Here is a 26244-nt window from a genome sequence, read left to right as displayed (position 1 = left end):
ACAAGTGGATGGGTGTGGAGGGTTTTACTGCACCTCCCACTCACCCACACACCCACACACCCACTGCCCCATTAAACCCACACTTCTTACACCCACCAACAATGCAGAAAACAAAGCTATGATGTGCTATAACAAAGTAACCTGCATGATCAGGATTTTGAGTCACAGAGCAGTACCAGACGAGTGGCATAATTTCAAAACCAAACAGCTGTACAGAGGTATCAGTGTATATTTCATAAAATGACTTGGAAGTACAAAAGAAGACATATGAACAAGCTACAGCTGTAGTGTCAGACTTGTAGTACCAGCACAACAGCAGGAATATGTGAACAAGTACAATTCCATATAGTATGAGTACCAATATGAGTACAAGGCTCTAAGTTTGAGAGTATGAGTACATAACCTTGCACAGGTACCTGTGCTAGATTTCAAAATTCCCTGAATTCGAGTACTGGTACAAGTTCAAATCTATGGAGGTAGATATGAGCACAGACAACTATGCTAGCATACGAGTACAAGAAGAATTCCCCTTGGAATGAGTACCAGGCTCTAAGTACAATAACGAGAACTTAATAATCTTGTAGTATGGTGTCTTTACTTAATTGCCAAAATTCCCCCGAGTACAGAAATACAGGCAACTATGCTAGAATACGAGCATCAATACAGAATTAACTACAAGTCTGATGGATGTATCAAACTCACTTGAACTACTCGGCATATCTAAGATGATTCCGTACAGGATCTTAATCCCGTCAGCTTCGATGAAGGCCTTTCTACCGGATTCTGATAAATGAGAGGCAGAGAGAGAGACAGAAAGTAAGAGAAGTTGCACATACGAACATGGTTATTTAAACTAATTGCTGGTTGTTTTACCAGTGGTGACTTTATCTCAATCGGTATTACGAAAGTGAACAAAAAAGGTAAATTATTTCATGTTATGAATTTCCCTTTTTTTGATCTGTATGGTAATTGGTATCGCAGTGTTTACACAAACTGCATATGGAAAGTTTATTCTTTACTTTCCCCAAAGTAGAAGGTGTGGTTAATACCGTGTCGCAATTCCACGAAACTTTTGAAGTCAGACTACATTCATTGATGTATCACCATTTAAGGATAAAATTCAAATACCTTTATGAGTTAAGAAAAGAAAGAAACAAAAAACTGCAGAGAATGAAAACCTGAGGATATTTGTGGATATTCTTTTCCCCTGGAACAGTAGAGAGCTTTCAAGAAGTGGCTCATTTCTAACTCACATTATCATATTAGAAAATAGTTCATTGAGATGGGTGACCAGGTTAGGTCTTATCGAATATTCTTATCGTCACGTTTGTAAAGCCACACTCCGGTTAATCTCACAAAGCAAAAGGAACAGAAGTCCTGGGGTTGCCAGAAAACAGTGCTATAGAAGTTTTGGCACTTGGTGACCACTCAATGTTGTTCTAGCATATTTGGAGCTAGTTTGTTTCACTTTTTATTAAAGTCGTTCATGAAGACATACCTAAATGAGGTTAGTGATAATTTTAATGACACTCAGAATTTCTTTACCGATTCCAATGTGTCCATTTCTGACATTACACATTCTGGCGATTACACATTCTAAGATTATCTCTACTCGTTGTGAGAATGTAAAACATTCTATTGATTTATCACAGCTAAGCTTAATATAGCTTTAAGCATCTTCTTTTTCATTCACTGTTGGTAGTTTGCAAATCTGTCGTTTTTTTTCTTCTTCTACTTGCTGTTTCCTTTAAACAGATTATTCTTGCAAAACATTTCTGGCTTGTCAATCCTTCTCCGCTCTCCCACTGTTTTGTTTTTCCTTTTTATCGACAAATTTCGGTATTATTCATGGTAACATACTCACTGAGGTTAGTGATATTTTTGATGACACCCAGAATTGCTTTACGGATCCCGATGTGTCTGTTCCTGGTATCGTGGCGATGCCACTCATAGAATAACGACAGAAGGATGGCGATGCCTCCTTGGCCGAGGGCACGAGCAGAATTACTCTCTGCAAGGGTAAGAGAGAAGTGTCACCGTAAAAAGCGCAGTGACTAGAGCCACAAATTAACAGTGTAGCGGGGTTCCCTATTAGGCAACTTACAGAGTTAACCAGTACCAAAGTGAACACAAGAGTAATCATTATCACAGTCTGTAGTGTTAACCCGTTTGTAGAAAGTGCATAGAGTTAACCATTAGTGGAAAAATGTGTAGAGTTCTCCATTTTGAGAAGTGCCTCACATTGACCATTAACACAGCATGCTGTCTGAGGAGATGATCCTATTTTATGACAACAACTGACACAATTTTTATATTTTCCCCCTAAAATCAGCAGAAGAAACTGAAAATACTGAAAATGAATATTCAAATTTGCTAAAAGTTACCTTTCCTGCCAAAATGAAGACCACTCTAGATTAAACTATTGACCAAGCATAATTATTCATTGCTTACAAAGTACAAATCCGTCTCGGCTGAAAAACAAAGAGGTGTTTTGGTTTTGTAAAGTCTTTGGAATTAATCACCAGCTGGAGATGTTGAGCTTGCCAGGGAGCTGTTACAGCCAAGAGACTTTGTAATTTTGAGCAACTTGCTTGATAATAATCATATCAGTATTGGTGCATTTTGGCCAAGAAATTGCAAATGTCTACACAGTGGTCAGTCCTTGTAGATTCGTTTCCATTTTCTGAATTCACCTTGCAAGTTGTAAATATTTTCTATAAAACTGACTATAAACTGAATGACTAATTTTTGGGTAATTACTAGAATGGCATATCCAAAAATTCCAGAGGGATAAACTTGTACTTTCAACAATACTGGAGCACTATGCATGCTCTACCACAATATAACAGTGACTTTGAACTTCTTGTTCTCGTTACAATACTGGAGTATTATGAATGCTCTACCACAAAATAAATGTGACTTTGAATTTCTTGTTCTTTCAAAAATACTGGAGCACAATGCATGCTCTACCACAAATCAGAGTGACTTTGAATTTCTAGTTCAGGCATTTGCTACTAATTCTACTCTAGGTCCAGTTGGCAATAATGGTGACTTCATTTACTTCAGTCATGGATTTAACTCAGTGTTACCAATTTGTGAATGGCTCAACTTAGCAGGAAATGATAAGGGGAGGAGTGGGGGGGCGGGGGTTGGGGGTGGTTGCGTGAATCAATGCTATTAGCTGTGATGAAGATATGACTTGTCAATCAAGTGGCTGAAAAGTTGATGACCCAAAAATAAATATTTATATATCTCTGATTGGTTAGGTAATTTTAGGCACACTGCTACTCTCCTTGAATGACTCTCTGGAATAAGCAAGCTTGTTGACAAATACAGACTGTGTGTCACAGTGACTAATACACGAAGGGGACTGAATCCCAATTACATCTGATTGTAATTAACTAAATTAATTTATTCATCCCAAATTATAATTAATGGAAACGTTGCAATATTAAACAAGAAAACCAAGAGGTTTTGAGATTCCTTGGCATCTAAATATTACTGTAGGTTCATTGTGTACACTTGGTTCCGACCTTTTATGAATATTAATGTAGCATCAACACAAATGTTGTTCCTTGCTATCAGCTCAAGTTTGATGAACAAATTGATATTTTAAAGAATTTGCTTTAAGCTCTACCACTCATTAATATTCATGCCCCCTCATTAATAGTATTGGGGTAGAATTCCGACTTGCAGCTGGAAGGTTAGGGGTTCGACTCCTGGCCGGGTCATACTGAAGATTTGTTGAAAATCACTCTAAGCCCCGCCCACTCATTAATATTCATGATATTAGCACCAAAATAAATAGGGATCGTCTACTCATGATGGGTAACCTATGTACCAAGAATGAGATCAATCCACCTTGGGATTGCTGAGAAAACCTAATTTCAAGCTTTTTTTGCAAAAAACAACACTTAGCCCCGCCCCTCATGAATAATAATGAGATTGGACAAACTGTCACCATATTCATATAGAGGACCTTCCTCTTGTACCACCAAACCAAGTTCCATGAAAATTAATCTTACGGTTGCGAAGATATTGACATTTGTTGAAAATCACTCTAAGCCCCGCCCACTCATTAATATTCATGATATTAGCACCAAAATAAATAGGGATCGTCTACTCATGATGGGTAACCTATGTACCAAGAATGAGATCAATCTACCTTGGGATTGCTGAGAAACCTAATTTCAAGCTTGGCGTCACACACACACAGACACACACACACACACACACACGCGCAGTCATGACCGCATAGATTCCTACGGCTACCGCCAAGGAATCAAAAATCATGTTTACTTACTTGATTTTGTCAGCAAGCACAGAGTATCAATGGCCAGTTTACATATCGTGTGGTGTTTCTTACCGCACGTCGCCATGACCCTCAGCATGGAGTTGACGCCCCCAGCCTTACCCAGATTGGACGAATTGACGGCTGCAAATAGAAACACAAGGGTATAAATTTACTTGGGGTGCTATATGTTTAGATTTTTTTTATTTTGATTTCACCCAATGGTCTAAAACAAACCGGCCAATTCCATTACCTTATCACAGTGAAAGGAAATTCCTAAAAAGGTTTGCATTAAAAAATACCTTAGTTCCTTCAGAACCCTCAGAGAAAGGAATTGTTACAGTAATCTAAAGGTAGGAGTAGTACACATTCTGTAAGAATGTAAACAAATTCTGCTGATTTATCGCAGCTAAGCTTAACATAGCTTTAAGCATCTTTATTTTATTCACTGTTGGTAGTTTGCACATTTGTCAATTTTTTTCTTTCTAGTTGCTGCTTCCTTGTTAACAGATTCTTCTTGCAAAACATTTCTGGCTGGTCAATTTTCAATACTCCTCCACTCTCCCACTGTTTTTGCTTTTCCATTTAATCGGCTAATTTCGGTATTATTCATTGGAGGGGAGGTAAAAGGAAACCGTAGCCACTGCATATTTCCTGCCATACACTTACAATTTGAACAATAAATTTTCATGACTTGAAGAAGAGGCAGGAGATACTCAAAATTTCCTGAGTTAGTCCGGATAAGGCTAAGGGTGATAGGTAAAACCCCACTTAGCCGGGCTTTCACACCAAATTTTCGATCTGAAATTATTGGAAAAGAGAACGACATTAGTAGCAAATTATAAAATCTCTTTCAACACGAAAGAGAAAAGGAGGGAAAGAGGAAAATTTTTAAGACAAAGTGAGTTTAAAATTGATTTTTAATTTTCTATTATAAGAAGATGAGAAAGGGTGCAAACAAGGTTTAAAGATGTTTTGCATCCTGTTATAAACTATGAGCTACAAAACCATTGAAGAAATCAGTAGGCTATGTAGAATAATGAATTTTACGTTGCGATTACATTGCAGGGTAAGAACTTGAACAAGGGTCACTGCTAGTTCATTTCTCATTTAGGATTATATGCTGTTGATGCAAAGGCTATAAATGGTTAACTTGTCACATCAAAGTGTCCTTGGATGAAACTTAATTTTTTTATATGTTCATTTCATGAATTGCATGGTTATAATTGTATTACTAGAGCAGGCATCTGGTTTAAATGATAAAAACTTACCATAAAAGTGACAGTTAGCTGTATTTCTTTGCATTTAGAAAGTCTTGAAATGAAATGTATTCATGCCATACAATTTGCTCAAATTCCACAGAACTATCTGACTAATGTAGAGCAAGTGAGTTAAATTTGTACAAGAATTAAGTGAAAACCAGAAAGGATCAGAGATTTCTTGCTCAAATTTGTAGCACTCCCTTGTGGCATCAACCATTTCATTCACTGGTAAGGATTTTACAGGATAGCATTTTTATTTAAAAATGTTTCAATATCCACAAAGAACAGTCTTCCTATCTGCAATATAGACACATAGATGTATGAATAACAGGATATTACTTTCTTTTACCAATTTTGATCTGGCAAATCAACTCTGCTACCAACCATCCCTTTACTAATTGTTATTAATGAATGAGATTTACATGACATTGTTTATACACTGTGAAATATTTTCACAACCAACTGCCAAAGCAAAAGTGATATAGTATCAATCGCAGAGAAAAAGGCCAATTTTGGGACCATCCGAGATAACCTGTTGACCCCTTGAAGGGTGAAAACTGATAATAGCCAGTTTGAGTGTGTTTAAAGCAAGACTATCAACTCTCTGAAGCTGATTTTTATTTCCATGATGATTGTATGTTTTGTTGCAGACCTACTGTATAGAGCCCCTTCATAAAACCAAACTAACTGAATTTCACCAAACTGTGTTCACCAAAACAAAATCATGGCATTGGAGAATTTACAGATTACTTGTTATTATGCTTAAAAGGTTTGTTGTTGACCAAGCTGGATCTGCATACCATGTATGAAGTTCAACAAAAGATTTACTATTTGAGTTATTGTTTACAAAGTTTTCAGACTTTGACCTCTGTTGACCCCAAATGACCATTGACCTTCACAGAAAAGAATAGGGTTCTTGTACTCAATAAGATGGATCCACATCTCACATATGAATTTAATCCACCATGAACTTTTTGATGGTACATGTTTACAAGAAAGTGTCACACACACACACCATCACCATTGCATAGATTCCTTCTACGTTCGGCAAGGAATACAAAATGTTTTGCTTCTCATGAGATCTTCTTGTTGGCAGTTTTATTTTTACAAAAGTTCGTCAGATAATCAAAGCTCTTTAAAATCTGTTCGGTGTACCTTTTACTTGTGTGTTACAGTGTGTAACCTCTCAATAAATATACTAATTAAGATTACTTGGTTGATTGGAAAACCTACATCTGGGTTACTTTTGAAAGGATGCACTAAAGGGAGAACACCAAAATTAATCACCTAGCTATGATCAAATATAGCAAAATTACCAAAACAGAATAAATTAACTACTATTTATATCCCTTCAATATCCATTCATCTCCTCTCTAGTTTATCTAGCTACCTTTGGCTCCAATTTTACCCAGCAGTTGATGTAATCTCTTCATCAGGGATTCGCTGACTGGTTGCTCACGGTATGCTGCCCCCATTGCAGAAAATACGATTTGGGTTGTCCCTCGAGAGACCAAAACGGAAATCTTCTTTTCAAGGTTCAAAATTTCAAGGAGGCTGTGCGTCACATTCAGGGAGAGCTGGGAGTCATTGGAGCTCTAAAAGTGACCAAAAAGCAATACAATTAAACAGCTAGAAATCCATGTTGTACTGTCTAAAAGTATCAATTATGACTTTCCTTATCATTATGTCAATTAAATACTTAACTCAATTCTATGTTTAAGGTGTTCCAGGTTTGCCACTTTTTGCTGTGGTGCAACGGACCAACTTGGAGGCCAAAATGGGTGAAAATTGCCAAACACAAAGTTGCTGTTCTTTTATGACAATTGACCCTGTATATGGATAAGAACTGCATGGGTTCACAATTCGTTGCAATGTGGGTCTCATAGATGAACATTAACAGGGATTAATCATGGTAAACAATTCCACTTTTTTTCACTGGTGTGTAGGCCTATATACAACCTTGAGTTGGACTGAACAACATGAAATGGTTGAAATCAACATTCTTTGAGGGAATTTAACAATTTTCAGCAACCACTTCCCTTAAATTGGAAGGCCATTAATAAAATGCCCCCAAAATGCTGTTTGGCCTGACATTTCATTTTCCTCCAGCCATTGAAATTTGTAAATAATGCTTAATTTGTCATGTTTGGTAGCAATGATGAGCTCTGGTGGTCCCCCTTAGTCTCTCTGCATTTGATCACTGTAAGGTTGGAAATGAAGCCACAAAATAAAAACAAAGAATACCAGAGAAATTTCTTTAGAAAGTGATCTGTTGTATTGATTTGCTGAAGCGTTAAATCAGATTGTAAGCTTGTACTGAATCTCTCCATGTGGGAAGACTTTTGTATAACTTGCTTCCTCCATTGTGGTTGTAAGGCAGACTTAGATCATATCATCAGATTCATTCTGTATTTTATTCTATTGCATCACAATGCAATTTCCATCGCAGTTGGACCAACAGCTTAACAAACTTACTGCTTGTGATCATGAACGGGGATCCGAGGTTGCTCGCGGTCGATCCGAGAAAATACCAAATTACATTTATGAAGATGAAAATTACAGCTTTTCTTGATTCAGCTTTGCTGTGGGTTTCTCTTTCCTTTTATATTAATAAGATGAAAGTAGAGAGCTTACCTCCAAAGTAGCCAAGAGTATATCAATACCATCATACGGTGTTGAGGCCACTTCTTTGCAAGATTTTTCTGTAGGTTTTTAATGAGAGTCATTATTCATAAGGGTTACTTCCCCCAAAAAACAAAAACATCTACTGTACCATACTATAGCCAGCTAAATATCCCAATATTTTGTTTAATATAAATTTTAAGAGCATTTCACACTGAAGTTACCACAGGCTGCAATGCTACAGTAAAAACATTTTCACTCACACTACAAGGCAAAACACAGTATAGTAATATCAACTCTTTGGTATTTCCATTTCACCTTAGTACAGTATATACATGGTCATACTGTACATGTGATTTTGTAACCTGCTTCTGATACACCAATCAAATCAATTGCCGGCAGCAGTCTATGACCTGTATGTATGACCTTGAGCATGCTACTGTGGTACATTTTGTGTTAGTTTATGAATATTAATGATTTAGTTTACATTATATTTTTACTACATTTCTTCACATATAAGTAATTTGTTACTTATGATGTACATAGGGACTCAGTTTTCTCGCTGCTTTTTGAGCTCTTAATGCCTAGGTTTGCCTTTTATTTACTTTTGAGCTTTGTATCCAGTCCTGTATGCCATTAGAAACCTACTGACTTATATTAAGTCTCAATGCTGTCACCGATATGTAAGTCTGGTGCCAATGACGACATCAAAACGTCTATGATAAGGAGTAAAAGTTGAGGGTGGGGGTGGGGGGCAGGGTGAGCACAAACCAAGTCACACTTAACAGTGCAGTGACTCTCTCAAACCTCACAGTCATTCAAAGTCATTCCTACCATTGAACCAGTGACTCACTTAGTATACTGGACCATTTGTTTATGAATGTCGCGAGGGGCTGTTGCAATGGGTAGGGGAGGGAGGGGAAACCAGTACGCAAGTCAAAGTACAAAAGTCAAACCAACATAACCATATTCCTAATATTCTTACCATGCTCCTTCACACAGGCTAATATCCTGCCAGTCAGATATCGATACTGCTCCAGATCCTCTGAATTGCCGGTGTTGAGTTTGTCCAGAGCCATCAAGTGGCCACTTACCCTAGAACTGAAAAACATACAGTTTAAATGAAGTCAACTCTAAGGAATTTTGTTGGACTTGATTATAAAACATCCTTACAAAAATTTGAAATGGAATGATTAACAAAGGAATGACAAATAGGAAGGGGAAGACATCTTGAAAGAAAACACATTTTTTGTTAAACTTGATTTGATGTTGATGAAATAAGCCCTGAAGAGAAAATACAGTTAATTAGGGCTTCTAAGCAAAATTCTTGCATTCAAATATGAACATGAGGCATGTACCAACCACTTGTAACTTCCATTGTCTCACATGTGAATAGGCCAAATTGTAAATTTTTTTTTTAATCTTAAACCACTTTAGAGCCAGGGTCAACTCGTACTTCATTGGAAGGAAGGGGTCATTGTTGCTTGTCAAATAAAGTAAGAGTACTGGTCATCAAGTGCTATAGAAAACAAGTATGGAATAATTCATCTGGTATCACTTCGCAAAATGCTATACGAAATGGGCAAGAATTGCTATGCAAGTGCAAAGATGCACATAGTCAAAGCAATTTTTTTAGATAGGAAGTATATATTATTTTATAGGAGACAAACTGCAGAACCTTCAAAACTACTCTGGACATACAAATTTGAGCACAAATATTATTACCCTGCATAAGTACATGAGTTTGCAACCACACTGGCATGACTTGAGTACAATTCGTCAAATTTGTACAAGTATCTCTTGACAATATCAATACTCACACTGAAGTCATCACAACTTTGGTGTTCCCTTTACTCATAGCATAGAATACAGGGACTACATTGCATGTGATGCTACCTGTAACAACAAACAAAAATTTGTACTTTATTGTACTGGTAAAGGTTACTCACTGATACCAGTTTCCTTTATACATGACATATTTTTTCTTAACATATTGACTCCAGTATATACAGACACAAAAGAGTGTTTACCTTTATCATAACGTGTGCAAATAGTATCACTAACTCTGCACTGCAGTGATGTCGAATGGGGTGCCTTTGCCTACCTCATTATTGAGGAAGTGGTCAGATGCTGGGGCATACACTCTCGTCTGTCAGATTGGGAAGTTAAATGGTGGTCCCGGGAGAAGGAATGGGAGCGAATTCACACCCCTGCCTCGTTATCCTCTGAACACTAATGCAAAAGAGAAGGCTTGAAATAAGCCTTTGTTCATCCACGATCTAACACGGATAGGGTCGCAAATAAGCTACTGTTAGGCTTTCTGATCCTTGGGTCTTTTAACTAAACTAAACTAATGAGATATCCTTAAACAGCATCCAATATCATACACTTGAACTAGGAATGTTCCTTTCCAACCAGTTCTCTCTCATGGTTGCGCAGCTGCAAGACTAGTTATTGATCTGGAACAATACTAGTCATTTCTGAGCATTACTTAATGAGGATGGATTCTTTTTGAGAGTAATAATGGACCAATCACATGATGCTTGATTTTTAAACTGCAGAAAGTTACTGCACAACTCTGGTTGGGATCATCCGAATGAACTCGATACAGGAGCCTACACATTGACTTTTGAGCCTGTTCGCTGTGTGCAAAGGTTGAGTGTTTTAACAACTACGGAGAGATATTACATACGCAGGCTATAGAACAGTATTAACACGTCATGGTAAAAAATGCTGTTGTGCTTCATCAAAACTTTCTCAAGCACAATAGTACCAAACACTATTAGGCCCACTGTATGCTGATAAGGAGGTGAATGAATCTGGGATCCTTGATGCTGTACTAGTATTACTCCTAGACACTGGTAACTTAGTACTGGCCTACCATAGACCTACTTAATAAACTTCATAATTCAACAGTTACATGTAGCATGGTGGGCTCATAATTGACGCACTTAAGGATTTGATCAACGATGTCTATCAAGGAAAAATCCAAATCACTTAACTGTGTGTGTTTTTCATATGTGTAGTTCCTCCCCAATGTTATGATCTCAAAATATTTAAGGTTCTGTGCATATGCACCGTACAATTGAGCAGAATTTGACCACAAAATGTCTGCCGTGTCAAGTTCTTTCATACCCCTAAATTGACACATTCGATGATAAGCTAACTGTAGTGTAGGTCTAAGTATACATCAATTGACTTTGGATGCTGTTTGCTATGCTCTGAACCTCTAAGCTCAGACAGGTCAGGTCCGAGAGAGTAGTGGTATGATACTGAGGTAATTTTGGTTATTTTTACGGAGTAAGATTTCCAAATGTCCAAAAATGTGCAAAACTGAGGGGGAGGGTGCTAAAAGCTTTAAAAATACCACAATTTGGTCAGCAAATAGCTGAAATGGATTCAAACTAATGAAATATGTAATTTTGCTCGACTGCAAAAAGTTTAGGTGGCCTGCTGTATCGTTGCTAGTAATTATTGAAGGTGCGTCAATTACGGGGGTGCGTCAATTATGAAGCCTTTACTATACTTACTGTAGCATGGTGGGCTCATAATTGACGCACTTAAGGATTTGATCAACGATGTCTATCAAGGAAAAATCCAAATCACTCAACTGTATGTGTTTTTCATATGTGTAGTTCCTCAGAAATGTTATGAAATCAAAATATTTAAGGTTCTGTGCTATATGCACCGTACAATTGGGCAGAATTTGACCACAAAATGTCTGCCGTGTCAAGTTCTTTCATACCCCTAAATTGACACATTCGTCGATAAGCTAACTGTAGTTTAGGCCTTAGTATACATCCATTGACTTTAGATGCTGTTTACTATGCTCTGAGCCTCTAAGCTCAGACAGGTTAGGTCCTAGAGAATAGTGTTATCATATTGAGGTATTGTTGGTTATTTTTAGGATGTAAGATTTCCAAATGCCCAAAAAACGTGCAAAACTGGGGGGAGGGTGTTAAAAGCTTAAAAAATACCGAAATTTAGTCAGCAAATAGCTAAAATGGATTCAAACTCATAGAATATGTAATTCTGCTTGACTGCAAAAAGTTTAGGTGGCCTGCTGTATCGTTGCTAGTAATAATTGAAGGTGCGTCAATTACAGGGGTGCGTCAATTATGAAGGCTTGACTATACCAGTTACAATTCACTTTACTGATGTAAGCTTCAGTCTATACATGGCTACAACCTTCAGGCTTAGGTAAGGATGTATAACCATTAATTTATAGACTTATTACTTAAAGTTAAAGATAACATCTAGGCTAGTTGTCTCACTTCCTCTGCAGTTACTTGATTCACTTTGATTTTTGTTGGAAACTAGTATTAAGCCTAAGTTTAAGTTGTCTCTGAAAGGCAACCACAAAGCCTGCTCTTTTGTCATACATATTGTAGCTATAACTGAGAAGGCTAGTCCCTAATTGTCCGGCCTAGCGGTATCATTCACATGAGGCTATCTTAGCTTAGCCTCATTAAGGCCAAGGGTGTTATTAAGGCTGGCCTAACTTAGGATAGGCTTGTGACTTTTGCTATGGTTTGCACTCGGCTACTGTAAGTGAACTGTACAGTAGTGTAACTGTAACTTGTGTAAGGCTAGGGACTGCTACAACATCAATAAAATAATTGTAGACGATTACAGTGAATTCAACTGGTAAATAATGCAACTGTTACTACTGTCGCTCTCATATCCACTTCAATTTCGCTGACCCCAAGTCCAAATGTCACAAGTTATTTTGCTTGGCTTCCACAGAGATAAATACAAATTATCTGTGGTGGCTTCCCGTTGACAAGGAGATAATGCTTTTTACAATGTAGCCTAACAGCTTACAGGCTTGGTGTTGGACAGTCCTACATCACAGAAATGACCGTGTCCACTCCTTCATCGGCCAGGGCTGCTAGATTACAATTTTGGCGTCGGCCAAAATCAATGGAAAATAGGTCACTTTTCGGACAAAACCATAAAAATTGAACTTTTATTTTTACGGACAAAACAGAGACACGATAGGCCAGATTTTAGGTCAAAATTTATGTCAAACATGTTGATGTAAGAAGACTTCGGCTTCTTAATAAAAGATTCTATCAGGAATATATTATGAATTACACGGAGATCGTACAACATTTTGAGTGTATTCTACTGTTTTTGTGATTGTAATTTTGTCCTCTTTCCTTGGGTGGACAGATGGAGGATATACAAAATCCCACTTTCATATAGCTTAACAATGTACATGCCGGATTAAATAGCGAATAGTTGGAAGGCCAACAGAGAAGTGGGCTTCATAATAGAATTTTCGTTCTTTAAATTTTGCCATGTTTTTGCCCATTTAGACTACATTTGAAGACAATATTTGGGTTATTTTATGTCTTCAATCAGAGCAGTTCAACCTCTTCGAACTAAGTATCGCCTCCGCCAGCCAACACCACAGACCTAATTCAACACACTGCCCGCCCCCATTTTTATGTTGGGGGTGGTGGAGGGGGGGGGTGAGGGTGAGGGTTCCCCGAAAGGGAAACTATGGGATCACTTTTACCGACCTTGACAACTTGTGAAGGGCACGGCGGATTGCAAATTAAGCAATGACTACCACGCGGATCGCAAAGTTAAATAATCGCGGATCTCAAAGTTAAATGAATAAATAAATAATAAAGCCGGTAATTACATAAATACATTATAGTTCAATGATCCGTCCAACACGGCAACATACCAGACGGTACTGAAAGCTGAAGACTTTGGCCAGCAACGACATTATTAGCCTAATAGGATTAGCGCCTTCACGACTCAGTCACTAAACTTGGGGGGGGGGGGAGGACATTTGATATTGTCTACCCCACTCAGAAAGTGTTGGCTATGCCCCCCCCCCCCCCCACACACACACACACATGATTGACACCCCTGTAAACAAGCACTGCATTAGTTCATTTTACTTCTTGTTCTGTTCTTTTTTCGTTTTACCTTACATACAGTATTTCTAGAGGAGGCGTCATCGTATTGCTATAGCTTAAGCCAATTTATACGGGACGCCACAGGGGACAATACAAAAGAAAGAAAAAGAATCTGAGAGAATGAGGTAGAGGAGGACTAAACAGGCACAGATTTGAAATAAAAAATCAATTCGGTAATTAACTTTATCAACCGTTGTCATCTCAGTCATGGGATTATATAAAGAAGCTGAAGATGATAAACGGGTCATATTTCGTGACCTTTCCGCCGATACCAAATATGCCTTTGTCTTGACGACCAGAACACCACAATCGGGCCTCGTCGTTATTTCAAACATGTATGGTCCACAGCCTACACGACCAGTATGCAATATTGAGTATCGAGTATCAAATCGCAATTTTATCGATGTCGTTATCATTTTATGTATTGTATTTTTTTTTATAAGACATCGGTCTACAAACGTTTTGATCAGCGACTCAGGACTTTCCATGAGGCCTAGGCGACGACCACACACGAGCTCCATCCCACAAAAGCAATGCTCATGAGCTACTGCTTAGACTTGATGGTACAAACATAATTGATATTCATCTGCAAGCTCCGAAAAAACTGTTAAATATACTTTTCGACCTTCCGCAAAAGCTTTTGGCGAACCACATGTGGGTCGCGCACCATATATTGCGGATCGTATAAAACATAAACTGTGCATTGTCGGTCAGCGCGCAGTCTAGAACAGTCGTTATGTACAACATTTTTTTTAAATTATATGTCATCTGACTTTCTCATATACAATTATAATTGAACAAAACAACATAATCCAATTCAAGCGGAAAAAATACGGATATGGAAACACAAGAGAAAATGGAAAATTGTAAAAAACAAAACAGTGAAATAAAGACAACTTATTTTTACGAAATGCTTATTTAGACAATTTTGTTTTGAAAATCGACTACACCCCCCCCCCCGACCTTTCAGCGATTGTCTACAACCCTTATGTGACGTGACCAGGGGGCCATGACTTAGCATACCTTAATTCTGAAAATATCTTACATACTGAAATAGCTATGAAATCATTACAAGCAATGTGTTTTTTCTCTCGGTTTTGTTTTGTAAAGGTTCATTTGATCCGAGATTAAGGAACGAACATTCCTTTATGTTACTTTGTTTACAAGAATTTCACAGTTTTTAGCAAAGAATACCATAAATATTAAAAATCTTTTACTAGTCTTTTTTATGCCCATCGTTATTCACAGTGAGCCCGGTGAAAAAAACAATCATGTGTTAGGCAGTCTGTATGTTGACAAATTTGACACAAAAAAAAAACGTAATATATTCATATAGCTGGACAAGTGGTAAAATTAAATTGGCCTTCCACGAGAGCGACTCGTGTCATGGCGGGTCATCCGTAGGCTAACTGTTACATAACCTGACATTGTGCTACAGTGAATGTTGTTTGTAACTTAGTATGGCGCCTCTTTGTGCCAACATACTATGCCGCCGTATGTCATAGTGTCTAACCGCATTATGCCTGCACTTATTTTGTCGCCGCCTTATCTACACTGTCTCTGCTTCAACTTCTTATGTTGCTGACTTTCAATAATTTCAGTAATGCCTTATGGGTCCGTATGCAATGAACATAACTAGAGAACTGTTGGTTGGGTGAAATCCTTGGAATGTCAAATGCTTAACTTTTGTTTGATCTGTTCCCCCCCCCCCCCTCCCCTACTGTATGGAGTATAATGGAGACTACTGTACAAATTACAGTAATCTAAGCATAGGCCTAACTTCGGCTGAAACTTTGTCTCCATATAAGCATAATTTCATGTGCTTTTTTTAGTTACCAGATACACCGAAGGCATCTTTATTTTTACCTTTTATTATTATATTTATATGAAAGCACTGCCTTTTTTTCAAATGAACGCAGTTTCAAGTCTGTGGTGTGTTGGGTTATTGTTTTAGAATTGTTCAAAAGATCATGTCCCGATGTTGTACTCAGTACAACATTGGCTGGAATTGGGTTTTAAATTATATACTTTGTTTTCATTATAATAATAAATAACACAACTAGCTCGATACATAACCCGCCTCAGCACGGTCCGAGCCCATAGGAGTTACGCTACTGTGCCCCACATTCTTTTCATTTCGAAAGACGCACAGTTTCAATTCAAGTTCATTACCATAGAAATAAATTTCTATGTTCATTACACACTGAAGGCTTCGATTCTCCATCTGCCATCAGTTTAGGGAAGATCTCGTGATTCCATCCCTAGACATTGCTAGATATCCATACAGTACAGTGCCAGTGGGGTTTCTTGGGATTTTTCGGCGCCTGATCTTGGGAAATTGCAAAATCGGGAGTGGTCACACTCCATGTAGGTCAGTGCACGACCTCTATACGTCACTAATACACAACCCCGATCACTTGTTATCGATGAAGTGGTGTGTTGCCGGATTTTGTCAAGGTCTTGGTACTACGGCGATGGTCATTAATTAAGTTTCGTAACTCATCGGGAAGCGATTAGAGGGATAGGGCGTAGGGTTGTGGGCGCGCGTTTTCATTCAGATGTGAACAATCTCAAGAAGTGATGGGTGCGTCCGCCCCCCCCCCTCCCATGATACGCCCTTCGATCAACTTCATGATATTTACAGGAGATGTGCTAATTCTCCAATCGCATGCGGAATTTTATTTTTAGATTCATTGTAAGAGTTACGGTACTAGGTTTGGGGTAACAATTAGCATTCAGGTCGGAGTGTATAACATTTTATCTCTGGATGGTAGTGTTGCATCGAAGGACATATGTCTAGTGCAGTTCGCATGTAGATCCTGGTCTAATACCGAAATGCGTCATGTTCCACGACGACTAGGTCGAGTTCGAGACCATGCAGCCACAGTTGTGTCTACAGGGCAGTAAAATCAAAAATAAATAAAACCAAGGATGGATATTGGATGTGTAGGTTGATTATAGGTGTAGAGAACACCAGGAAAGATTAAATGAAATGTAAAAATTAGGGTAAATTAAATTACTTCCTTGCATGGAAAAATATATAATTAACTTCCGTGACCAGAACTGTCAGCTCTGTAATAGCTAGGAAGTATATCTGATCCGGCGGAAATTGAGTCATAGAGATGTTACATTGAGCGTAACGCAGCAGTGAAAAACGAAAGCGTCGGACTTTACATTCCGTACATTGACCAAGTCAGTAGTATTGCTAATGAATGCCACATATATAACATTCAGACCAGAAAGATAAATAATAGAGAAAAAAGAAGATATTTCAAAATAAATGCGATTTTCTTTCTTTGTATTTGAAATGGAAATATTAATCAGTAAACTTGAAAGAATTGTAAAACTTTCATGGAAATAAGAGAGTTTCAAGTTTAACAGACTGTATGTTACCACCATCTGCCCCAACCACCCCCCACCCCACCCCTCCCCTTATTATTGTTATTATTTTTTTGCTCTTTAAACACTGCGGGATTATCTATAAAATACGGCATGGATACACTTCAGCACATGAGACGTTCATTCATCATCAACTAGCATTATATCTATGATCATTTCATGATTTTATTCAAATTACGGAGTGTTATTTACATTACAGCTTAGAAGCTAACACGTAGTATAATCAATGTATGTCTTTATTACGCAAAAAGAACACTAATGGATCTAAAATATTAATATTTACATCAATACAAAACTTACACGAAACGATCGAAGACAGATATCAAAAGACTTGATTCATGTGATTTCTCTGATTATATATCAACTAAATAGAACTCAATTTAGTGACAAGTATGAAGCAATTGAGATAACGACAACGTTTGACGATAAATGCTAAATCGAGGAGCTTAATGAAATGAATAAGTATTGTCTATGGTCTGTATGTTAATATAAGGCTTGGCCTTAAGTTAGTTCGCATAGTATTACATTTTGTTTTTTCAAGAAATGAGATCATCATAATTTTTTTTAAACTGACTTTCGTGTATTATATATGCAACATTACATAGCTTATTTATGTGTATACTTCCATAGCGGCATATATTACACTAGAGTTCGAGACCATGCAGCCACAGTTGGTTTCATAACACAATTGTACAATTGTTTAAGGCGTCCATTACACGCGCGTTATGATAGACCATACATATATATATATATATATTTATATATATATAGCCTATATATATATATAGCCTATATATATATATAGCCTATATATATATATATAAACATTAGTGAGAGAGGGAAAATGGAAACGTCAAAAATGGAGTTGTCGGTGTAAGGGGTAGGGTGAGGCGCACGCCCTTTCCGAAATCCGAAATCGATCCGTCACTGGCTACTCTGTGTATATAATAAGGATCAGGGCTGTAATTATGACTTTTCCTCTTTCTCTTCCCGGTGTCTTGGCGTTTATCTTCGACTCCCTCCTTTTTTCCTTTTTCTCTCATTTTCTTTTCTTTTCCCTTCCTTCCTCTCCTTCCTCCTCTTCTTTTCCCTTTATTTTTTCCATCTTTCCTTCTCTTTTTTTTCTCTCTTCTTTTTCTTATCCGGGGGGGGGGGCGCCCCAACGCCCCCTGGATACGCGCCTTGTATATATGAGCCTATTCTACATCTTACGCATCAACTACTCTTACTGTAAATATGTGGTCCTGGGTGAGACGACGATTTTTACTTTGCAATTGATCAATCACTTCCTCCGCGACACCCCAAAACATAGGTGGACAACTCCAGCCCATAAATCCGCGTGGCTCGTTTTATAGCCTTTGCAATGTCCCGTCATAAAATCCTTTATATATCCGAATATACTCGACACTTGAAATACAGAGCGTCCTTATCAACTGAATTCAGCTACCGTGTACCTTTTAACGCACACGCAGGGAAAGTCTATTGACAAGTTAATACATAGCATCATTGGATGGATACTTTTTAAGAAAAGTCACCCAGGAAAGAAAAACCAAACAACCGAACAACTGATCCGCTCTCAACCCCAGTCCCCTCACATCATCGTCAGGTGTGTATCACGATTCCCTTCGAAGGGGAACAGATACTACACATGGTCTTAGCCAAAAGGCCGAGAAGAGATCATTGCGATGGATTGACAAAACTACTGATGGAAATGTTCTAGGTGAAGCAAGTATACACTGTCCAACTGAACGCGATCCGTCTCCACACGAGCGTCGTAACGTGGAAAGCCGGTCATTGTAAGTGAGCACTATAAAGACTGAAGATTCTGCCAGTTGTTGGAAAGTACACAAGAATGTAGCCTCCCAAAGTGTAGTTCGGGCCGGTGGGAGGGGGGGGGGGGCGGGAGAGCTCACGTTACTAAAATATCATCTGAATATTAAAGCAATATAAAACATATGTCTTGTTGTGACGAAATATGTTAATGTACAAATGTGAACAAGAAATAAAATTGTTTTTGATATATAAGTACGAGGCTATTGAGGAAAATATAGGGGCAGGTTGGGGGAGGGGGAGCGGAAGGGAGTGAAGTGATACACTATCTATTTCGAACGAGTTATATTATGACCTTCAGCTCACTTGTAGCTGGGTCAGTAATTACAAGCGATCTAGCCATAGTATACACCTACTGCCCACCCGCAGTTTGTCCACTCTGGAAATGGGAACTAACATAAGACGCAGCGTAAATATCAAATTATGAAATTCTGGAAATTAATCATTTCTGTCAAAGCTCAGGTACGGTAAGTCATTGCTGATCTGTAGATGAGTCAATTCTAAATAGTCTAGGCGTTTAACTGATTAGTGAATCCCGTCTCAATATCCGCTTTGAAAATTCAATTTCTTTAAGACAAGAACTGAAAGACGAATTCGGTTTGAAATGAGGATTTTCCGGATATAGTATTCCCACAATGCACATTTCAAAATGGGGGAAATGAAGTGTGACAAATTGATTAGTAGAAGAAGGCGTTTACAATCATGAATCAATGAAAGGCGATATCCTGCAAATTACCTGATGTTACTAACAAGAATAGATGAGAGTGTTCAGGATGTCAATGGAGAGTCTGTTATATTATAAATCTAGTTGTGATGGGGTGTATAAAAAAGGGGGCGGGGCTTAATTGTTGTATGCAAAATATAAAAGATCAGTTTCCAAATTATGCATTTACATATGTATTTATTAAAAAACGAATCCTCTGATATCGGTGTGTAAACATTCAGGAAGGTAAAGCAAACTTATTAAAACTCTTTTTTAATTAAACTATGTGAAAATGTTCGTCAACATGTTCCCATATGAAATCATACCTCGGCAAGACCAATGTGTCCATGTAAGATTATATGGCGTGACGGTACGAACTTTGTTCTTTTGGAGCTATCAGGGTGGGGGTGGGGAAATGAATGAGGGGTGTGGCAGAGAGACATGTGGGGCAGTAAGCTATGAAACTGAACTTTTTCTGTAACGTTAGCAATGCCCCTACCATAGAAAATTTTAAAAAGCGTCTTAAAAACTCACTTATTCACGTGCTACTCTCATTGGACCTTGTAATTAATCGATCTTTTCGGTGTATCTTTAATTTGTTCTACTATGCTGTATGTTTGTACTCATTTTGTTTCTTTGAGACCGTCGATATAATGCGCTATATTAATAAGTATTATTATTATTATTATTATGTTATTTATCGGTCAAGTATGAAATTTTGCTAAGAAAAGTGAAGGTATCATTAAATTGCGATACTGAGGACAATTACAAATTTCTATGGATTTTACAAGACAGTTAGGTTAAGCTATTAGATACAATATTTCGTATTGACTTCTCCATTGTTTGAACTACACCCTACTCGTCAATTTTGTTAGAACGTTCTGCAAGGTAACTGCTTTTGGTTACTGTCACAGACAGGTGGTTTGAGTGGGAACAACTTTGTCATCGTTCCCTCCCCCATCACGTTTTAAAAGTTTTCAAAAATTCCTAGTACATCTATGGGCATTTCAACAATTGTTTGGAAAATAAATAATGTATTACTATTTATTCCGGGCCCTTCATTGACCCCAGTCTCCGGACTGTATATTACTAAACCCCTCCCCAACCGCACCCCACTATGGCCTGATCACATATGTGTCTACAGGGCAGTAAAATCAAAAATATATAAAACCAAGGATGGATATTGGATGTGTAGGTTGATTATAGGTGTAGAGAACACCAGGAAAGATTAAATGAAATGTAAAAATTAGGGTAAATTAAATTACTTCCTTGCATGGAAAAATATATAATTACTTCCGTGACCAGAACTGTCAGCTCTGTAATAGCTAGGAAGTATATCTGATCCGGCGGAAATTGAGTCATAGAGATGTTACATTGAGCGTAACGCAGCAGTGAAAAACGAAAGCGTCGGACTTTACATTCCGTACATTGACCACGTCAGTAGTATTGCTAATGAATGCCACATATATAACATTCAGACCAGAAAGATAAATAATAGAGAAAAAAGAAGATATTTCAAAATAAATGCGATTTTCTTTCTTTGTATTTGAAATGGAAATATTAATCAGTAAACTTGAAAGAATTGTAAAACTTTCATGGAAATAAGAGAGTTTCAAGTTTAACAGACTGTATGTTACCACCATCTGCCCCAACCACCCCCCCACCCCACCCCTCCCCTTATTATTGTTATTATTTTTTTGCTCTTTAAACACTGCGGGATTATCTATAAAATACGACATGGATACACTTCAGCACATGAGACGTTCATTCATCATCAACTAGCATTATATCTATGATCATTTCATGATTTTATTCAAATTACGGAGTGTTATTTACATTACAGCTTGGAAGCTAACACGTAGTATAATCAATGTATGTCTTTATTACGCAAAAAGAACACTAATGGATCTAAAATATTAATATTTACATCAATACAAAACTTACACGAAACGATCGAAGACAGATATCAAAAGACTTGATTCATGTGATTTCTCTGATTATATATCAACTAAATAGAACTCAATTTAGTGACAAGTATGAAGCAATTGAGATAACGACAACGTTTGAAGATAAATGCTAAATCGAGGAGCTTAATGAAATGAATAAGTATTGTCTATGGTCTGTATGTTAATATAAGGCTTGGCCTTAAGTTAGTTCGCATAGTATTACATTTTGTTTTTTCAAGAAATGAGATCATCAATTTTTTTTTTAAACTGATTTTCGTGTATATGCAACAATACATAGCTTAATTATGTGTATACTTCCATGACGGAATATATTACACTACAGCTGCCTTTAAAAGAGAGTTTCAGATTTGACTTTGAAAAGCTAATATAAATATTGCCATGGGAACTAGTACCACTAATGAACTAAACGACAAAACGTCTGCTCGGCTATTTAATGCTGATTTTTCGGCACCGTTACACAAGTTACCCTTACAGATACATATCTCAACTGAATCGTAATTTATACCAAGGGCCTTCTCTGCTTCGAGTAAGTTATTTGCAGTAGCAGGATCGATTTTCTTTAGGTCCTTCCTACCGTAGCAACCACTGCCGAAATTTTCTACTGCCGCCAAACAGCCAGCTACAGTCGATATTAACCTGGCTCCTTGTTCTATAAAAGAAAAGAAAGACATTTTTTTTGGAAATGTTATTCATGAAGATACAAAAAAAAGGAAGGAATAAATCTGACAAGTAAAGTATAAGCAAGCGTTGAATTATCTCATAATTTGTCTAATCTGATACACTTCTCGTTTAAAATAAATCATTTCGTTCGGACAATATTTTCAGAGTGGATCCTATTTTATGTTATCGTGTGAATGAAATCTGTTGATATTCAGTCTTAATATCTAAGTGAAAATATTCAGTTAGACCGACTATTTACGGATGTGAGGAAGGGGGAGAAAACCAATTCTGCAGATAACCCTCCGAGGAAAAATTGGGGTGGGATGGGGTCGGGTGAGGGTGGGAGATTAGTCAGTGCATGGGAAGTATAAGGATGTGCTTTTGAGGTATTGAACTATAAAGGGATATGGAAAATTTACCAATATTGAGACTTACCCAGTCGACTGTTACACCTGTAAATACATTTTAATTGGGAATCACTTTAGTCATTCAATAGTACTTACCCAAAGCGCTCGCATTGGTAGACGCACACATCGTCCGACCCTCTGGGCAGGGTGTTAACGTTTTGGGCGATACCACCAGTTGGTTCTTCAATTTGTCGCATGCCAGGCCAGGCGGTGAACATCCAGCTTCTATCTGAGAATAGCATTCTATCGCTGATGCTAAAGGGTGAAAAATGGATAAAACAGTCAAAACTATATATATGCCTAATTACACAAAACTTTGGTGTTTTTAGCACATCATATGTCAAAAATAACCAATCACGTCTTTAATTTTGAATTAGTCTTCTTTCGAGGATTGTGGAAGGAAAGATGGTTAAGGGTGATATTCTGACGAAGCATCGAATGTTTTTTCTTGACTTTAATTTTAGGATTATGCTAATTGCTTCTCATAAGCCGCTAAAGTAGAGTTATAAAAAGTTCTTTCAGATGAATGGTGACGTAAATATACCAGAGTGACATTGTTGTGAAACATATTCATCTGTCAAGAGTCTGACTATCTCAATGTTAAGTTGCACTAGTATACTATCGATTCTGAGGGTATCGATGTAGACATCTCCAGTACAGTACAGTAAAGTATAGGTAAAATTTTCCAGTTTTGAATTTGAAAAAAGACGATGAATTAGAACAACATTGATCTTTTCATATGCTAATTTCCCCCTGACATTCAATGCACAACAAACAACTAAACTGCTACGTTTCAACTTTGAACTATACCTCGAAACGATACTTCGACGCGTTGTCGTTATATAAGCGTATACGGGTGCTAGTGAAACTGACGGCATCACATCGACCAGTTGTACAAAGTTTATTACAAACACAAGTGTGAAGATTTAATGCTCTCTGGTTTTGTTGCACACCGTGAGCATGTCTAAATCACAATGTCAGAAATGAAAACACCTACAAATGCATGTTTTTCTGCTTACCATATAAAATCGTAGATAGGAGAACCACGAAGAGAGTAAATCTTGCAGAAGCTGCCATCATTTCTGTCAGTAGACAAGTTATAATTGTTATAATACTTGTTGTAAAGGTAATGAACCCATTACAGAAGGTGTCACTTGCATAAAACAAGATATTTTAGGTAATTTGCCAAGTTATTGTTGTTTCGTTCATGTGAAACAAATTTGACTTGGCTTTATAAAAATATCCAGGGCTCTATTATACACCAGCGTAAAAACATTGGCTGAAAATACGGGGCCACCTATAGGCTTCCTATTCATGCAATACAATAACGAGGAAATACGGCTGTGGACATACGCATTGTGAATCTTCGTAAGCACCATTAATTGTATACGTAAAATGTTGAGAAATTTCAGCTGTTAAATAATAAATCGATGATGAATGGCGACCATTTTACTAAGCTTATATTATTATCCTCATGCCTCTCTTTGCAGTTAATTTTGGATAAATTGAAACTAAGGACACGTGTAAAATCAGACAGATGGACACACAGCTAAATGAAGAAAACGTGCAATAAAAAGAGAGGGAAAAAGTCGTTTTAGTTAGCCTATAAAAGAAGATCCTGATAGGATCGAAACGTCATGACCACCTAAATTTTACACATTTAATGAGAGGTCAGTAATAGCTTGCACTTGAGGATGCAGGTTGCAAACGTCACGGCCTTTGTATCCAATATTTAGCCTTTGTATCACTTCCAATGAAATCACTTCCAGGTTTAATGAAATCATTTCCTGGTCTTGTCAGGCTGATTGCCAAATTATAGTCAGCTAGTTAACAATAACATGAAGGAATTGATCATAGAGCATTGTTAACTTGTTTTTTAAAATCTGCAATTACTTGAGTTAACAAGTAAATTGGAGAATTTCCTTATCATATTTTACAATTTCATAGTCAAATAAAGGTACATTTCCGAAGTTGATAGGAGTGTTAGGGGCGTGTCTAATAATGAGGCCAAGGTGGCATTGAATTAGCGCCAAACACATTACACATTTCAAACATGTTGTTCTTGGGAGTTACATTCCTAGAAACGTGAGCCGACTTGCATAATATGATAAATGTTTAGGGTTTTGTGATTCTCTGTTTTCCGGTTTAGATACTGTCAAATTGTGGAAGATGCGTGTGAGGGAGGTGGGAGTGGTATATCACTACTTCATATTGCGACAGTATAGTACATATAGCACGAATCGATATTGTAGGTAGGATATTTTTAAATAGCATCAAGTCAATAGTTCCAATAATTGAGAACTATTTATTTCAGCGAGTCTGTAATTTCTCAGCAGGTTGATTATAGTTACTTTAGAGAAATTTTTCGGCAAAGAAGGGAAACGACAAGGTTCGCTATAGAGGCAACATACTAGTACAAAAAAAGGGTCTATCTAGGGGAAAGGTATGTTTCTCGCCACCGCTCCTTGTCACCCACCCCACCCCTTCCCTTCCCGACACATACATTCACGCAGTAGCGTCGGTATTGGCATTGACTATAGACACACACACACACAAATTAACACACACACAAACAAGTATATGTTCATAAACTCTCCCTCCAAATGTACGATTAATGTTATTAGCTAAACTAACTTACCTGAAGGTCCGAAGCGCAAACTCACTTGAAAGGTATTGCGAAGAAGATCGATGTTTTTTTAGTTGAGAAGAAGTAGGTACAAAGTTTACTCCGAAAATAACTGACAGTGACTATACTTCCTTTATAATTTTCAGTTTTAAAATAATATCTTGTCTCATGATTTACGAGAATATGTAACAAACAAAAACTGTTCTCAAGAACTAAAAGAAAATTCACATTCTCAAAGATCCTTTAGTTTCTCTAACGAGTAACATTAGACGACAATTTGTGCACTACCTAGTCGGAGCTTGTTAAGCTAATGAATAACGAGTATAGTACAACTTAGCTGTACCACCTTCACCTCACCCTTACTTCTATCGCGACTAATCAACAAGATTTCCTGTTGTGCAAGCTGTAGTAATTAATTGTTATACCTACGTCATTAAAGCTTGGATGTTCGTGCTAGGAAATTAGAGCAAAAAAAAAAAAACCACCAGCACGTCCCAAGAGCAAAAAGGGATTTAGGCATTTCGAGGAGTGGTAGAAATAG

The 26244-nt window shown here is 37.5% G+C and overlaps 2 protein-coding genes and 1 pseudogene across 6 annotated transcripts in view; all 3 read right to left on the bottom strand.

Annotated features, from left to right (window-relative positions):
* Positions 1 to 13040, bottom strand: part of LOC139978548 (cytosolic carboxypeptidase 1-like) — a 36601-nt gene extending 23561 nt beyond the window's left edge. The window contains exons 1-10 of one of the 5 annotated variants that reach the window (XM_071988848.1): positions 12809 to 13040; positions 10280 to 10407; positions 9996 to 10071; positions 9161 to 9276; positions 8188 to 8255; positions 6944 to 7148; positions 4961 to 5092; positions 4304 to 4435; positions 1865 to 2011; positions 703 to 783 (exon numbers count right to left, since the gene is read on the bottom strand). In XM_071988848.1, the coding sequence (XP_071844949.1) occupies positions 703 to 783; positions 1865 to 2011; positions 4304 to 4435; positions 4961 to 5092; positions 6944 to 7148; positions 8188 to 8255; positions 9161 to 9276; positions 9996 to 10033 (919 nt within the window). In that variant the 5' untranslated portion in view covers positions 10034 to 10071; positions 10280 to 10407; positions 12809 to 13040. Of the gene's footprint in view, positions 1 to 702; positions 784 to 1864; positions 2012 to 4303; positions 4436 to 4960; positions 5093 to 6943; positions 7149 to 8187; positions 8256 to 9160; positions 9277 to 9995; positions 10072 to 10205; positions 10225 to 10279; positions 10408 to 12808 lie in introns of those variants that run through there. The other 4 variants (XM_071988849.1, XM_071988850.1, XM_071988846.1 and 1 more) reach the window with 4 other exon arrangements.
* Positions 13041 to 18982: 5942 nt separating this feature from the next.
* On the bottom strand, positions 18983 to 19188 carry LOC139979254 (U2 spliceosomal RNA; annotated as a pseudogene).
* Positions 19189 to 21719: 2531 nt separating this feature from the next.
* Positions 21720 to 26057, bottom strand: LOC139978514 (uncharacterized). The gene is made up of 4 exons (XM_071988802.1): positions 25716 to 26057; positions 24097 to 24159; positions 23174 to 23332; positions 21720 to 22659 (listed from the first exon to the last, which is right to left on the bottom strand). The coding sequence occupies exons 2-4, from the start codon at positions 24155 to 24157 to the stop codon at positions 22352 to 22354; spliced, it is 528 nt and encodes a 175-aa protein (XP_071844903.1). The 5' UTR covers positions 24158 to 24159; positions 25716 to 26057; the 3' UTR covers positions 21720 to 22351.
* Positions 26058 to 26244: the final 187 nt, after the last annotated feature.

The sequence above is a fragment of the Apostichopus japonicus genome, chromosome 13 (assembly GCF_037975245.1).
Source record: "Apostichopus japonicus isolate 1M-3 chromosome 13, ASM3797524v1, whole genome shotgun sequence".
NCBI lineage: Eukaryota > Metazoa > Echinodermata > Holothuroidea > Aspidochirotida > Stichopodidae > Apostichopus > Apostichopus japonicus.
The sequence above is the reverse complement of the archived record's forward strand: the minus strand, read 5'-3'. Positions and strand labels throughout refer to the sequence as shown.

Coding starts and splice junctions, on each gene's coding strand:
- LOC139978514 (XM_071988802.1), bottom strand. CDS start 24,157: ATGATGGCAGCTTCTGCAAGATTTACTCTCTTCGTGGTTCTCCTATCT. Junction 23,333..24,096: donor CCTATCTACGATTTTATATG/GTAAGCAGAAAA, acceptor TTCACCCTTTAG/CATCAGCGATAGAATGCTAT. Junction 22,660..23,173: donor TACCAATGCGAGCGCTTTGG/GTAAGTACTATT, acceptor TTTCTTTTATAG/AACAAGGAGCCAGGTTAATA.